Source organism: Microcaecilia unicolor, chromosome 3, assembly GCF_901765095.1.
Source record: "Microcaecilia unicolor chromosome 3, aMicUni1.1, whole genome shotgun sequence".
NCBI classification, from domain to species: Eukaryota; Metazoa; Chordata; class Amphibia; order Gymnophiona; family Siphonopidae; genus Microcaecilia; species Microcaecilia unicolor.
This window is the reverse complement of record NC_044033.1, coordinates 230,861,773-230,878,046: the sequence shown is the minus strand read 5'-3', so window position 1 is coordinate 230,878,046 and position 16,274 is coordinate 230,861,773. Positions and strand designations below refer to the sequence as shown.

Genomic DNA, 16,274 nt, shown 5'->3' with positions numbered 1-16,274 from the left:
CAGCTAAATTTATACCTGCTCTGAAAGGGTATAAATATGTGCTTTTTCTCTATAGGTGAACTTGCACAGCTCTTCCCAAACTACACCCTGGTACTGCCTAGCCTGCAGCCCTCATAAAAGTAGGAACAATTTTGCAGTGTATCTACCTACCTTTCACCCATTTATGCTCTCATGCAGTTTGAATAAATTGCACCTGCCATAAAGCAAGGGCAAAGTCTAGAGGTCCCAGTTACTTTCACTTTCTCTCAGAAAGAGAAGGAAAAAGCAGATTTAAGAAAAGAAATGTAACGTTTATGCTGGAAAAGGAAGAAGAAACCTCTGTCTGACATCCTGGATTTCAAACATTTAGGTGGACAAATATGTTCCTGTTTTCACATTTCCAAAGTGCTATGGTATGAAGGAAGGAAGGAAGGAAGGAAGGAAGAGTGGACAGTTCTGAGCGGGAGCTGATGTTCCCAAGACTTTCACTGCGAAGACTACACACAAGAGGTAGGATACCCCCCCCCCCCCCCCGCCCGAAACATCCCTGATTCTTCTTCTAAACCTCATTGCCTCCAGTTAACCTGTCAGTAGACCTACAGAGGGGGAGAGAGGGGAGGAACTGGGGTTTATTGCTGGAAGTGAATGGGTATGTGGTCAGTGTAGTGTGTGAAAGTGTCCATGGGGTGAAGTAAAGAGACCCTTTTCTTCCCTAGAAGCCCTAGACTCCCTCCAGACAACCCTCTCCCATCATTTCAGTGAGATTACCCTAATTGCAGCTCTGCAGAGCTCCTTCCTTTAAAATACAGAAAGGAGATAGCAGTAGATGAGATCTATCATTATTGCTACACTGGCACATTTTACAAGGCTGTTCAAAAGTAAATTTCCATCACCAAATCTGAATATAAACCTCTTTTTGTAAAACCAGGTATGACCAGAGCAGATGCATTTGAACATTGGATTCCCCTATTCTCCTACTGAAACACATATATCCACACACGTTGCTCTGCCGACGCACCTGCTCTGCAGCACCTGGAACCTTCTTTTGGTTTTGAGACCCAAGATCTTTCATGTAATTGTAATTCTGATTTCACTCTGTGCTAGGTAACAAACAAACAAGATTATTGTATCCTGAGGGGTACTGGAGATGTATTTTCCTGAATCCTCCAGGAGAATGGCTCTCGCCTCCCTTCCCGGCTTTATTCTTCGTTGATTTCTCCTTACTTCCAGACTATAATGCAGGTAAGAGTCACTCCAGTATTTCTGGGTCTTTCATGAGTGTGCACTTTTCAGAAAGCACATTTGGTGCTAAGCTGTAGAGCCTTTGCTCCCATGGACAAAGGGACAGTAATTGTGTACTTTCTCTTGTTGATGTTGGTGGTGCGAAATGTGCACATGGTCTCTTATACTTGCTGTTTGAATGGGATGAATTTTTTTGGAAAATAGCCCCCCGTGACCCAAACACATTCTCAGGACACCGCCTTTGTTGCGTGTTATAGAGCAGGCGTCGCCATGTTCCCAGTTCTAAACCCCCCCCCTCCCCACGACTCAATATTGTCCCAAAATGAGTAATCTGTGGTTATCACCATTGCTAGACTGGTTCACACCTTAGTGCTTTCTCATATTGTTTGTTATTCTTTCCAGCCCTCCATTGCCCTAGGTACAAAAACTTAGATTGTGCATCCTCTAGGAACAGAAAAAGTACCTTCACATAATGTGTACAGTGCTGTGTATGTCTACTAGCACTATAGAAATGATTAGTAGTAGTATTCCAGCCCAATTGAAGTTGGAAAGAATGATACAAAAAGAGGTGGAGAATGTCTTGGGGGCAAAATAATTCTCTGAAAATGTAAGAGAATGGGATGAAATTTTGCATGAGGGAAAAATCATTCTAGCCTTTATACCAAAGAAAAATTACTTGAATGGGAAAACTAAGTAAAAAGACACATTGAGTGAAAAAATGAGCCAAATTGGATTTTTTTTTCTTGGTTTGTGCTCCTCTCGCCTTTTGGTGGCCAGAACCGGTGGCTGCCATGACTTTCCAGACTCTCTTTTCAGTCCGGTCCAGATATTTTAGCTCTCCAGTCTTGCTTGGAAGTTTGGCAGCTAGCCTCACCCTTAGCTGCCTTGAGATTGCTGTAGTTGAGCTCAGCTGCTGATGGGCTTATTAGCCACCTGGAAACTTTCTGCTTGGGCTTTGCAAACGCCAAAGGTCCAGGTTAGTGTTTAGTGCTGTTAGGAGCACTTCTGTCTTGCTGTGCTGTTAGCACTTCTGCCTGCTTGTTTAAGCTTCCCTGCTTTATCCTTCTGGTGCTGATAGGAGCACTTCTGCCTTGTTCTTGTATGGGTGACTGTGGGCACTCCAGTTTTGAACCCTAACCCTGTTTCTGTCAAGCTTGTTGTGTACCCTATTCCCTGTCTGAGTATCCTGTATCCTCAGTAGTCCCGAACCCTGTGTTAGTCAAGCTTGTTTAGTATCCTGTTGGTCTAGTCCAGGGGTAGACAACTCTGGTCCTTGAGAGCTGCAGGCAGGTCAGGTTTTCAGGATATCCACAATGAATATGCAGGAGATAGATTTGCAAGCACTGTCTCCATGACATCAAATCTATTTTCTGCATATTGTAAACCCCCAGGGATCACTCACATGTGCTGAGGGAGGTTCCTGTCCAGGCTCACAATCTCTCCATCTGGCCTCACTGGCCTGTGATTTCTGAGCAGTTTGTACAGATGCATGCCCTTCCTGCTCTCCACCTGACCTCCAGGCTCCTGAGTAGAACTCTGGCTAGTCCTCTCCCAATCACTTGCAAGCACCAACCTCAATATCCGGGGCTCCTTCCTTACTCAGGGTGATTGCTATGCCCTGCCTTCCTCCTGCTGGAAATCCTTCCCTGTTAGGTCCAGTGTGCCCCGGTCACTCCTCTGGTTCACCGGCTGTGACCCACTGCCCTTTTCCTGGGACTCTAACTCGGAATCTCCAGACTTCAGTAATATGCAGATTAGGCAGTCAACATATGCAAATTCACTTTATTAGTTCCATCCCTGTGGGAACAACTTCTTTCCAGTTAGTACTTTCTCACCAATTCACTCACTGAGCCCATCTACTGTGGGGGAACTCTGGGTCTCAGTGTATAACAGCCACCACCCCTGGATAGGACTTTCTTCACTCTAACTTTACCGTCCTATCCTCCACCCCACGGCTGTTAGTCCATTTTCAAATAAACAACATGTCCTTAGTCAGGTAAGTACCTTCTGGGGTTTTGAGGGCACTTTCTCTCTCAGCTTCCAATTCTCCAGCAGGTCTTGTCCTTCACTTTCACCTCCTGACTTCAGACTCCATCCCTTTCAGGTCCACCATCTCCTCTCCTCAGCTCCTTAGGAGGTACTGCTTATATAGGGCAGCTAATAGCCCACCACTCCCTTCCTGGGCCCCTCCTCCCAGTTCTGGCAGAGTCCAGCACCTTCTGGATGTCCTTCTCTTAACAGGCCTTAGTTGGAGCTCCCTCTGCTGGTCCCTTCAGGACATTACCACTTCAGTCTGTAACAAACTGCCCTTCACCCACGATCTCTTCATCTCTCGCTCCCTTCAACTGCTCGCCCTTACCGAAACCTGGATCTCCCCGGAAGACTCGGCCTCAGTCGCGGCCCTCTGCCACGGAGGTTATCTCTTCTCCCACACTCCCCGCACAATTGGCCGCGATGGAGGCGTTGGGCTACTACTCTCGCCCTCCTGTAGTTTCCAACCCCTCCCCCTACCGCAGTCCCACTGCTTCTCATCCTTTGAAGCCCACTCCATCCGCCTATTCTACCCGCTCCCACCCAGAGTCGCAGTCATCTACCGCCCCCCTGAAAAATCCTTCTCTTCCTTCCTCACCGACTTTGATGCGTGGCTCTCTGTCTTTCTTGAACCTTCATCTCCGTCCCTCATTCTCGGAGACTTTAACATTCACGTTGATGACCCTTCCGACTCTAACGCTTCTAAGTTCCTCACCCTAACATCCTCCTTCAACCTCCAGCTGTGCTCCACCACCCCCACTCACCGTGACGGCCATTGTCTTGACCTAGTCCTCTCCTCCTCCGGCTTACCCTCCAATTTCCACGCCTCTGCTCTCCCTCTCTCCGATCATCACCTGATCACATTCACACTTCTTCACCCCCCCCCCTCCACCCCGTCCAACTTTAACCACCACCTCCAGGAATCTCCAGGCTATTGACCCCACCACTCTATCCTCTAGTATCTCTGATCTCCTTCCCTCCATCATGTCCTGTGAGACTGTAGACAGTCTCTGCTTACAATGCTGCTCTCTCCTCTGCTTTGGACACCCTCGCTCAATCCACCTCCCGTCCCACTAAGCGTACTAGTCCCCAGCCTTGGCTGACCCCTTGCATCCGCTACCTTCGCTCCTGCACCCGATCCGCGGAACGCCTCTGGAGGAAATCTCGTACCCATTCAGACTTCCTTCACTACAAATTCATGCTATCCTCCTTCCATTCCTCCCTATTCCTTGCAAAACAGGTCTACTACACCCAATTGACCAATTCTCTCAGCTCCAACCCTCGTCGTCTCTTCACCACCCTTAACTCCCTCCTCAAAGTGCCCCCCACCCCCACTCCCCCTTCACTCTCTCCTCAATCACTGGCTGACTACTTCCGCGACAAAGTACAAAAGATCAACCTTGAGTTCACTACCAAACTACCTCCTCCTCAGCCTGTAGCCCTATCCAACAACCAACCAACCATGGCCTCTTTCTCCTCCTTTCCTGAGATCACCGAGGATAAAACCTCCCGCCTTCTTTCCTCCTCGAAATGCACCACCTGTTCCTCCGATCCCATCCCCACCAACCTACTTAACACCATTTCCCATACTATCACCCCCTCCATCTGTCGCATCATTAACTTTTCTCTCTCCACTGCAAAGGTCCCTGACACCTTCAAGCACGCAGTAGTCACACCTCTCCTAAAAAAATCATCACTTGACCCTACCTGCCCCTCCAACTACCGCCCCATCTCTCTCCTCCCCTTCCTCTCCAAAATTCTTGAACGTGCCGTTCACAGTCGCTGCCTTGATTTTCTCTCCTCTCATGCCATCCTAGATCCACTTCAATCCGGCTTTCGCCCTCTACACTCGACAGAAACAGCACTCTCTAAAGTTTGCAACGACCTCCTCCTCCCCAAATCCAGAGGCCACTATTCCATCCTCATCCTGCTCGATCTATCCGCTGCATTTGACACTGTCAATCATGATTTACTTCTTACCACATTGTCCTCTTTTGGGTTCCAAGGCTCTGTCCTCTCCTGGTTCTCCTCTTATCTCTCCCACCGCACCTTCAGAGTACACTCTCATGGATCCTCCTCCACTTCCATCCCACTATCTGTTGGAGTTCCCCAGGGATCTGTCCTTGGACCGCTTCTCTTCTCAATCTACACCTCCTCCCTAGGCTCACTGATCTCATCTCATGGTTTTCAGTATCATCTTTATGCTGATGACACCCAGCTATATCTCTCCACACCAGACATCACCACAGAGACCCAGGCCAAGGTATCGGCCTGCTTATCTGACATTGCAGCCTGGATGTCCAACCGCCACCTGAAGCTAAACATGGCCAAAACCGAGCTCCTCGTCTTTCCACCCAAACCCACCTCTCCTCTTCCTCCACTCTCTATCTCAGTTGATAACACCCTCATCCTCCCCGTCCCATCTGCCCGCAACCTCGGAGTCATCTTCGACTCCTCCCTCTCCTTCTCTGCGCATATCCAACAGACTGCCAAGACCTGTCGCTTCTTCCTCTTCAACATCAGCAAAATTCGCCCTTTCCTATCTGAGCAAACCACACGAACTCTCGTCCATGCTCTCATTACCTCTCGCCTTGACTACTGCAACCTACTCCTCACCGGCCTCCCACGTAGCCATCTAGCCCCCCTTCAATCCGTTCAGAACGCTGCCGCACGTCTTATATTCCGCCAGAACTGATATACTCACAGCACTCCTCTCCTCAAATCACTTCACTGGCTTCCGATCAGATACCGCATACAATTCAAGCTTCTCCTCCTTACCTACAAATGCACCCGGTCTGCGGCTCCTCACTACCTCTCTACCCTCATCTCCCCCTATGTCCCCGCCCGTAACCTCCGCTCACAGGACAAATCCCTCCTGTCAGTTCCCTTCTCCACCACTGCCAACTCCAGGCTCCGCTCATTCTGCCTTGCCTCACCCTTTGCCTGGAACAATCTTCCTCAACCCCTACGCCAAGCTCCCTCCCTACCCATTTTCAAATCTCTGCTTAAAACTCACCTCTTCAATGCCGCGTTTGGCACCTAACCTCTCATGAAATATAGTATCACCTACCAGACGGACTCTACACTTGTCTTTAGGTAGTAGTAGTAGTAGTAGTAGATTGTACACATGTCTTTTTAGATTGTAAGCTCCTTGAGCAGGGACTGTCCTTCCATGTTAAATTGTACAGCGCTGCGTAACCCTAGTAGCGCTTTAGAAATGTTAAGTAGTAGTAGTAGTAGTAGTATTACCCTGATGTCCCACTTGGCATTTTCCCCATTTCTGTAGGAGAGCGCCGTCTAGCTGCCTCTTCAGGGTAGGGCAGTCCCTGTGTTTATCACAATATTCATTGTGGATATCCTGAAAACCTGACCTGCCTGCGGCTCTCGAGGACCGGAGTTGCCTACCCCTGGTCTAGTCTGTCTGCAAGCTAGGTCCAGTAAGTTCTAGCTAGGTCCAGTAAGTTCTGCCGGCCGCCTGCACCTGGGGGCTCAACCCCTGGGGAATGGTGGTCAAGCGCAGGTGAAGACCGGTTGCTTTGTCCTGCTTTTTCCCTGCCTGCCTACTGCTGTAATTCCAGTTCGGTTGTTCCAGCTTTGCCTGTCTACAGCTTCTCCTGCCTTGCTTGCTTACCCAGTCCTGGTTGAGGGTCTTGCCTACTGCTGCCGCTTGTCGGTAGTGGTCCAAGGGCTCACGTGGTGCCAGTGTCTGAGAGCCTGAGACCGTGACAGGGAGTCTGCAAAAATGAACCCCCCCTCCACAAAAAGTCCCAATATATTTCTATGAGAAAAGAAGTTCCAGATTTTGTAGCATAGAGTGAAATGTATCAGAGAACAGGACCAAGTGTAAAGTACTGCCCACCTGTGGCGTGGGCTGAGTGACTATGAAGACTTCTCATGGCATTCTTTGGCTCCTGCGGGCACAGAATCTCTCTCTCCTAAATGAAAGCAGTTAGGTCCTTCCTTGGACTGGGAGGCCTTTCCTGAAGTCCCCTTCAGTCTTCACAAAAGTCTCCCAAGGAGGTGCCTCTTTGGGCCTGGAGATCATGAGTCTATCTCTCTTAATCTAATTCAAAAGGTTAGCATAGTCCAAAACATTTGTCCCCAAAATTTCCTCAAATAGAGATGCAGACCCCTTTAATTCATCCACTTAAAATGACTGCAATAATCTTTCAATAATATGTTGGGTCAGCCATATCACAAGAGCCTGTCCTCCTGCCACCATTGTCATAGCTTTTTCCATTTATCTAGCAGGGAATAAATCTACATAGTCTTACTAACACTATGTTAGGAACGCTTTTATTAGAGTTTTAATTACATTTAATTAGTTTCTGAGAAACAAACACTAAATTACATATTACACCATATAATCTTAAGGCTCTTTATATTCATCTGATATCCCTAGTACCTTAAGAAGTTTTAATTAAACAACTCTATAATATTAAGATGCCGACAGAAGTCCAGCAGTGAGAGGGGTGCTATCCAGTCTTTTGCACTGAATGCCACATGTATGATTGTCTCCCAGTTGGTGAGATATTATATGTGTGTGCTCGATGCAAAGAGCTCCTAGCTCTCAGAGAACAAATGTGTTCTCTTGTGGCTAGAGTAGCAGACTTGGTGGAGCTGAGGGAGACAGAGAGGTATATAGAGGAAGTCTACAGGGACATTGTAGAGAAGCCACACCTCCAGTCTGGCAGCCCCTGTGCTGCCTTGGAGGAGAGAAGTCTTGTTACATGTGGGTACCAATGGTATAGGAAAATGTGGGAGAGAGGTTCTGGAAGCCAAATTTAGGCTCTTAGGTAGAAAGCTCAAATCCAGAACATCTTGGGTTGCATTTTCTGAAGTACTAAACATTCCACACGCAGGGCCCAAGAGACAGGCAGAGCTCCGGAGTCACAATGCATGGATGAGGCGATGGTGCAGGGAGGAGGGGTTTAGATTTGTAATGAACTGGGCAACGTTCTGGGGAAGGGGGAGCCTATACTGGAATGATGGGCTCCACCTTAACCAGGGTGGACCAGGTGGCATAGGCATTTAAAAAGGAGATAGAGCAGCTTTTAAACTAGAAACTAGAGAAAGACCAACAGTCATTCAAAAGTGCATGGTTCAGAGCAAAACAGGGAAGATAGGGTATCCTGATAGCGAGGTTGCATGGTAGACCACGTGTCTTTAAATAAAAAGCAGACAAAAGATTATAAAATGAGCAAGATGTAATTAGGAGCAACATAGTTTGAAATGTCTATATGCAAATGCAAGAAGCCTAAGATGGAAGAGTTAGAATATATTGTACTAAATGAAAAATTATATATAATAGGCATCTCTGAGACCTGGTGGAAGGAGGATAACCAGTAGGACACTGTCAAAACAAAATTATATCATAGTGATAGAGTGGATCAAATTGGTGTAGGGCTAGCATTGTATGTTAAGGAGGGCCTTGAATCAAATAGATTGAAAATTCTGCAGGGAACAAAACACATCTTAGAATCCCAATGGATTGAAATTCTATGTGTAAAGAGGAAAAGGATAGTGATAGGAATGTACTACCATCCACCTGGCCAGGATGAACAAATGGATGTAGAAATGTTATTAGAAATTAGGGAGGCTAAACAAACTGGGCAACACAATAATAATGGGTGATTTCAATTACCCCGATATTGACTGGGTAAATGTAACATCAGGGCATGCTAAGGAGGTAAAATTCCTTGATGAAATCATGGACTGCTTTATGGAGCAGCTGGTACAGGAACCAACAAGAGGAGGAAAAATTCTAAACCTAGTCCTTAGTGGAGCGCATGATCTGGTGCAGGAGGTAATGGCGCTGGGGATGCTTGATAACAGGGATCATAATATGATCAGATTTGATATCGGCTTTGGAGTAAGTATACACAGGAAATCCAATTCATTAGCATTTAATTTTCAAAAAGGAGACTATGATAAAATGAGAAGATCAGTAAAAAAAAACTTAGAGGAGCAGCAGCATAGATCAAAAATTTAAATCAGGTGTGGGCGCTGTTCAAAAATACTATCCTGGAAGCCCAGGCTAAATATATTCCGTGTGTTAAAAAAGGAGAAAGGAAGACCAAACGACAGCCGGCATGGTTAAAAAATGAGGTGAAGGAAGCTATTAGAGCTAAAAGAAAATCTTTTAGAAAATGGAAGAAAGATCAGGCTGAAAATAATGAGAGAGCATAAGGAATGGCAAGTGAAATGCAAAGCGATGACAAGGAAGGCAAAGAGCGACTTTGAAAAAAAGATTACTTTGGAGGCAAAAACACACAGTAAAATTTTTTTAAAGGTATATTAAAAGCAAGAAGACGGCAAAAGAATTGGTTGGACCACTAGATGATCAAGGGGTAAAAGGGGCAATCAGGGAAGACAAAGCCATAGCAGAGAGATTAAATGAATTCTTAGCTTCAGTCTTCACAAAGGAAGATTTGGGAAAGATATCGGTGCCAGAAAAGATATTCAGAGCTGACGAGTGAGAGAAAGTGAATGAAATCTTTATAAACCAGGAAGATGGCGCAATTTGACAAACTGAAGAGTAGCAAATCACCTGGACTGGATGGTATTCATCCCAGAGTACTAATATAATTAAAAAATGAATACGTAATTTATTTTTAAAATCAAGCATGGTACTGGAAGAATGGAGGGTGGCCAATGTAATGATGATTTTTTAAAAAGGTTCCAGAGGTGATCCTGGATAGACCGGTGAGCCTGACGTTGGTGCCAGGCAAAATAATAGAGACTATTATAAAGAAGAAAATTACAGAGCATATTCAAAAGCATGGATTAATGAGACAAAGCCAACATGGATTTAATGAAGGGAAATCTTGCCTCACCAGTCTACTACATTTCATAGAAAGGGTCGAACAAACATGTAGATAAAGGTGAACCAGTTGATACTGTGTATCTGGATTTTCAAAAGGTACAAAGTACCTCATAAAAGACTCCAGAGGAAATTGGAGAGTCATGGGATAGGAGGTAGTGTACTATTGTGGATTAAAAACTGGTTAAAAGAAAACAACGTACGGTTAAATGGTCAGTATTCTCAATGGAGAAGGGTAGTTAGAAGGGTTCCCCAGGGGTCTGTGCTGGGACCGTTGCTTTGTAACATATTTATAAATAATCTAGAGATGGGAGTAACTAGTGAGGTAATTAAATTTGCTGATGACAGAAAGTTATTCAAAGTTGTTATATTAAAAGAGGATTGTGAAAAATTGCAAGAGGGGCTTACGAGACTGGGAGACTGGGCATCCAAATGGCAGATGATGTTTAATGTGAGCAAGTGCAAAGTGATGCATGTGGGAAAGAAGAACCTGAACTATACCTACGTAAACAACAGGGTAACCGATCTGCAAAATCCAAGATGGGAAACAACCAAAGCAGATCAGTATGTGAGAAAAACAAAGGTTTATTGAAAAATTGTTGAGTAAAATTAGGAAGCCCAACTGGGTGCATCAGAGGCTAATAGATATCTGTATAACCATATGATTCCCACTTAAAAATGTATTCGCTGAACTCACATATATCAAGTGGAATTGAAAGTCAGCTTTACCAGTGCCAATTCAAAAGTCAGCTTTACCAGTGGCAATTCAAAAAGAGTCATGCCAGAGCCGTAGGTCAACGTCTAGCACAAGAACGAATGCTAGACACTGACCTACGGCTCTGGCGTGACTCTTTTTGAATTGCCACTGGTATAGCTGACTTTCAATTCCACTTGATATATGTGAGTTCAGCGAATAGATTTTTAAGTGGGAATCATATGGTTATACAGATATCTATTAGCCCCTGATGCAGCCCAGTTGGGCTTCCTAATTTTATTCAACAAATTTTCAATAAACCTTTGTTTTTCTCACATACTGATCTGCTTTGGTTGTTTCCCTTCCTATACCTACGTAATACAAGGTTTCACGTTAGGAGTCACCGACCAGGAAAGGGATCTAGGTGTCATTGTTGATGATACGTTGAAACCCTCTGTTCAGTATGCGGCGGCAGCGGCTAAGAAAACGAATAGAATGATAGGTATTATTAGGAAAGGAATGGAAAACAAAAATGAGGATGTTACAATGCCTTTGTATCTCTCCATGGTGCAACTGCATCTCGAATATTGTGTTCAAATCTGTACACCACATTTCAAGAAAGTTATAGTGGAATTAGAAAAGGTACAGAGAAGGGCAACGAAAATGGTAAAGGGGATGGGATGAATTTCTTATGAGGAAAGACTAAAGCGGCTAGGGCTCTTCAGCTTGGGGAAGAGACAACTGATGGTAGATATGATGCAGATCTATAAAATAATGAGTGGAATGGAACGGGTAGACGTGAATCGCTTATTTACTGTTTCCAAAAATACTAGGACTAGGGGGCACACAAAGTAGTAAATTCAAAATGAGTCACAGTAAATATTTCTTCACTCAACATGTAATTAGACTGTGGAATTTTGTGCCAGAGAATGTAGTAAAAGCAGTTAGCTTAGCGGGGTTTAAAAAAGGTTTGGATAGCTTCCTAAAAGAAATGTCCATAAGCAATGGCTTGGGGAAAATCCGCTGCTTATTTCTAGGATATAACAAAATATTTAAACACACATGAATACAAGTGTATTGCTTCTTCAGCTTATTGAGAGTGGAGTAGTCTCATATGTAACACACGATAGAGGTTATTTGATTTTTCACCCACTGACTGGGTGTATTATCTGTGTGTATTGTCTAATCATTGACTGAACCTCCACCACCCTTTGCTAATCTTATATGTGAAGATATATTTGCATATTAGTTGTATAATTACTTGTATTCTAAATAAAATTGCTGTTAGCTTACCAAGTAACAGTCTCAAGTGCAACTGCAGCATTACTCTGTCTCTCTCAAAAATGGCCACGGCTTTTTTGTTAGTGCTCAGCCATGCCAGCTGGTTGTGAAGCTAGCTTCAAAATAAAAGTCCTTAACACAGTCTTCTAACTAAATAAAAGCCCTGTCTAAGACTAGTATAGAAAACTGCCACTGTTGATATTCATCTTGTATGTCTCGAGCAAGCACTCCTTGATTAACCATTTGTTTGTGGCAAAAGTTTTAACATATCAAAAGATTTTTCTATATATTAGGAAATGGAGAAAATTGAAAAACATTGAAAAAAATATGTTAAACTTGGTGCCTACTCATCACTCTAGGACTGATATGGAAATATTCCAATACCAGTGTACGTGTTTGTTATAAACCATACAACCAGAGACAAGAACTGAATAGCTCACTTCTTATATCAAAAGGGGAATATTATGTTAGAAAAAACAACTCCACTGTGTGTAAGTGTTCAAGCCCCTTGGTTCTATAGTATCCAGTGTAAAAATCCAAAAGGTTTCACGCTGTAAAATTTTTCTGTTTAAATCGCCTCCTCTAGTGGAGGGAATCACTTGTTCAATCACCATACATTTAAGATCTTCGATGGTATGATTTTGCGATGTCCAATGTTGTACCATAGGTGCTCCAAAATTTTGTGCAGTAATTCGTGAACGGTGTTCAATCAGTCTCTCATGTAGTGACCTCATTGATTTCCCAATATAATATTTGTCACATGGACATTTGATGTAGTAAATAATGCCCGTGGATCGGCATGTAGTTCTGCACTTTAATTTATAACTCCTGCCGTTGCAGACGAAATCTGTCCCTTCAATGGTTGTGGGGCATGTTTTGCAACGAGGTTTCATGCATTTAAAGTGTCCAAAGTTGCCTACGTTGTCAATGGGAACCATAGGTAAAACCGCTGGACTTAAAATTTCTTTCAGATTTTTGGAACGTGAAAATGCCATCCTGATGTTATGATTTGTGAACACTGGATGTGCTTTAATGATGTCCCAATGGCGGCGAATAATAGCAGCAGTAGCCTCTCCACCCGGAGTGTATCTTGTCACAAAAGTCATAATTTGTCCATCATGTTGTGTCCGTGGTGGATAAGCAGCATAAAATGTATTGTATTGTTTTGGGATCTTGCCAGGTACTTGTGACCTGGATTGGCCACTGTTGGAAACAGGATGCTCGGCCTGATGGACCTTCGGTCTATCCCAATATGGCATGTACTTATATAACAGTTCAACAGGTAAAGTCCAGAAGGAAAATAACAATAACAATTCAGTATCTTCTCCCACGCAGTGCAGTCTTCAGCCTCTGGCCCAGCTTCTTTCCATTTGGCCTTTCAACAGGAAGACTGAGCTCTGTCTCGACTTCCAGCCTCTTATAGGGCAGTAGACCCACCCAGAAGTCAGAATGATTAAATATTTTGACACCCACCAGAAAGAACTTAACAAAGATTTTGGTTTTCTAGCCCATTATAAACCATAAAATTCTAGTGCTTTGTCACCCCCTTATCACCATACATATCTTCCTGTCCCTCATCCACCTGGCTCTCCCTGTCTAATCCACCCCACCCTCATCCTGTAAGACTGTCACTGAAATGCTTTGATGTTTCACTTATATATCCTGTTATTTACCAACATTTGCTTATTTCTGATCTGATGAAGAATGGCTACCTTTAAAAGCTAATCAAAATCCAGGTCTGGGGTAAAAGGAGGGGGGGGGGGGAAGGGAGGGAAGGGGAGAGGGCGGGGGGAGGATTGGTATATTTGATGGGGTAACAATGTTGGCAAAAAATTTACAAATGCTGTATGCTAGTTAGCAATTATTGTATATTTAGATTGAGGCTGGATTGATGCTATATGCAGAGTTTGTATGACAATGTTGGTGTTGATACAATGTCAATAAAAAATGTTTGAACATAAAAGCTAATCAAAAAATATATTCAGGCTTATTTTCGAAAGAGAAGGGCACCCATCTTCTGACACAAATCGGGAGATGGGCGTCCTTTTCTCAGGGTCGCCCAAATCGGCATAATCAAAAGCCGATTTTGGGCATCCTCAACTTCTTCCCGTCACGGGGATGACCAAAGTTCACGGGGGCGTGTCGGCACCATAGCAAAGGCGGGACTGGGGCATGATTAAGAGATGGGCGTCCTCGGCCGATAATGGAAAAAAGAAGGGCGTCCCTGACGAGCACTTAGCCGACTTTACTTGGTCCATTTTTTTTTCACGACCAAGCCTCACAAAGGTGCCCAAACTGACAAGATGACCACTGGAGGGAATCGGGGATGATCACCCCTTACTCCCACCCTAAAAAAAAACTTCAAAATTTTTTTTACCAGCCTCTATGCCAGCCTCAAATGTCTTACCCAGCTCCCTGACAGCAGTATGCAGGTCTGTGGAGCAGTTTTAGTGGGTACAGTGCACTTCAGCCAGGCGGACCCAGACCCATCCCCCCCACCTGTTACATGTGGTGGTAAATGGGAGCCCTTCAAAACCCACCTGAAACCCACTGTACCCACATGTAGGTGCCCCCTTCACCCATAAGGGCTATGGTAGTGTTGTACAGTTGTGGGGAGTGGGTTTTGGAGGTGGTTTGGTGAGCTCAGCACCCAAGGTAAGGGAGCTATGCACCTTGGAGCAATTTGTGAAGTCCACTGCAGTGCCACCTAGGGTGCCCGGTTGGTGTCCTGGCATGTTAGGGGGACCAGTGCACTATGAATGCTGGCTCCCCCCATGACCAAATGGCTTGGATTTGGTCGTTTCTGAGATGGGCGTCCTTGGTTTTCATTATCGCCGAAAACCGTGGACGACCATTTCTAAGGTCGACCTAAATGTTGGGATTTGGGCATCCCCGACCATATTATCGAAATGAAAGATGGACCCCCATCTTGTTTTGATAATACGGGTTTCGCCGTGACGTCCTTAGAGATGGGCGCCCTTAAAGATGGTCATCCCCGTTCGATTATGCCCCTCATTGCAAAAAAAAAAGGTATCATCTTATTTTCTTTTCTATGTTTTATTTTATTTTGTGTCTACCGAGGAAACACCTATTAACTATCCTTTGTCTTTCACTTGCAAGATTGATACAGACAAGAGAGAAAACATTTTTGGTATTTGCCCCCCCCCCCCCCCCCCCCCAATTCCTGCAAAGGAACTTAGATAGGTTTAGGGTTGTTACAGTTTTTTGTTTGGTATTTTATGCTTGTATGTTGATATGATTCAATTTGAGATTTTGAAGTGTGATTTATAAATGAAATAAATAGCACACACACTGACTCTCTGGGATGGGTACTTCTTGTTCTAGGAGTCATGATTTATACAGACTTGAAATGATCACTTTGAAGATGATCCAGTTTTATACAGAAAAAAGTTTTTAGAATTATTGTTCATTTTTTTTGCATCTCTTAGCTAATTATTCCATTGCTAATTATTGTCTTTCCATTTGTTTATCATATAATTAGCAGAACACTTTAAAGTCAATGGCCCTGATCAGCCAGTGATTGCCATTCTGGGTGAAGATGTTGTGTTACCCTGCCACTTCTTCCCAGCCATCAGCGCTGAGCATATGCAAGTGAGCTGGCTTCAAACCAGCACCAACTTCATTGTGCACCAGTACAAGAATGGGATGGATCAGAACCAGGATCAGATGCCAAAATACAGAGACAGGACGGAGTTCATCAAATATTACATTTCATGTGGAAGTGTGTCATTGAGGATACGCAATATTGGGCTCAGTGATGAAGGACAATACACCTGTTACTTTCAATTTGATACTTATTATGACAAAGCAACAGTGGAGCTGAAAGTAGCCGGTAAGTGGAAGTTTTCATTCTCTTTTGACTTTATGTTTTCTGTTTGTTCTAACGTTGACTTAAAGACATAAGGAGCCTTTATTGCAGGAGACATCACACTGCCATATTGTGGATACAGTGCAGGACTCGCTGATCTTACAGACACATTGATAAGAAAAGAGACAAAGAAGCGATAGAGATTTTGTGTGGACAATGAGTGAACCAGTAGTGAATGCACAAAGCCAGGCACTACCAGCTAAGGAAGCCTCATATCAAAATGTATTAAATGGTACAAACATCTCAACATGAACCCATATCCTTGTAATGCACCTGGAGAAGTCACCCAAAAGTGAATGGACTGTGTCGGCATTAGCGCACTGCAGCCGCTAGCG

General features: G+C 44.3%; 1 protein-coding gene across 1 annotated transcript in view; it reads left to right on the top strand.

The window, feature by feature from the left end:
* Positions 1-210: 210 nt before the first annotated feature.
* Positions 211-16,274, top strand: part of LOC115466358 (butyrophilin subfamily 2 member A2-like) — a 223,353-nt gene continuing 207,289 nt past the window's right edge. The window contains exons 1-3 of the mRNA XM_030197547.1: positions 211-489; positions 1,084-1,221; positions 15,553-15,903. Coding sequence (XP_030053407.1) covers positions 450-489; positions 1,084-1,221; positions 15,553-15,903 — 529 coding nt within the window. The 5' untranslated portion in view covers positions 211-449. The remainder of the gene's footprint in view (positions 490-1,083; positions 1,222-15,552; positions 15,904-16,274) is intronic.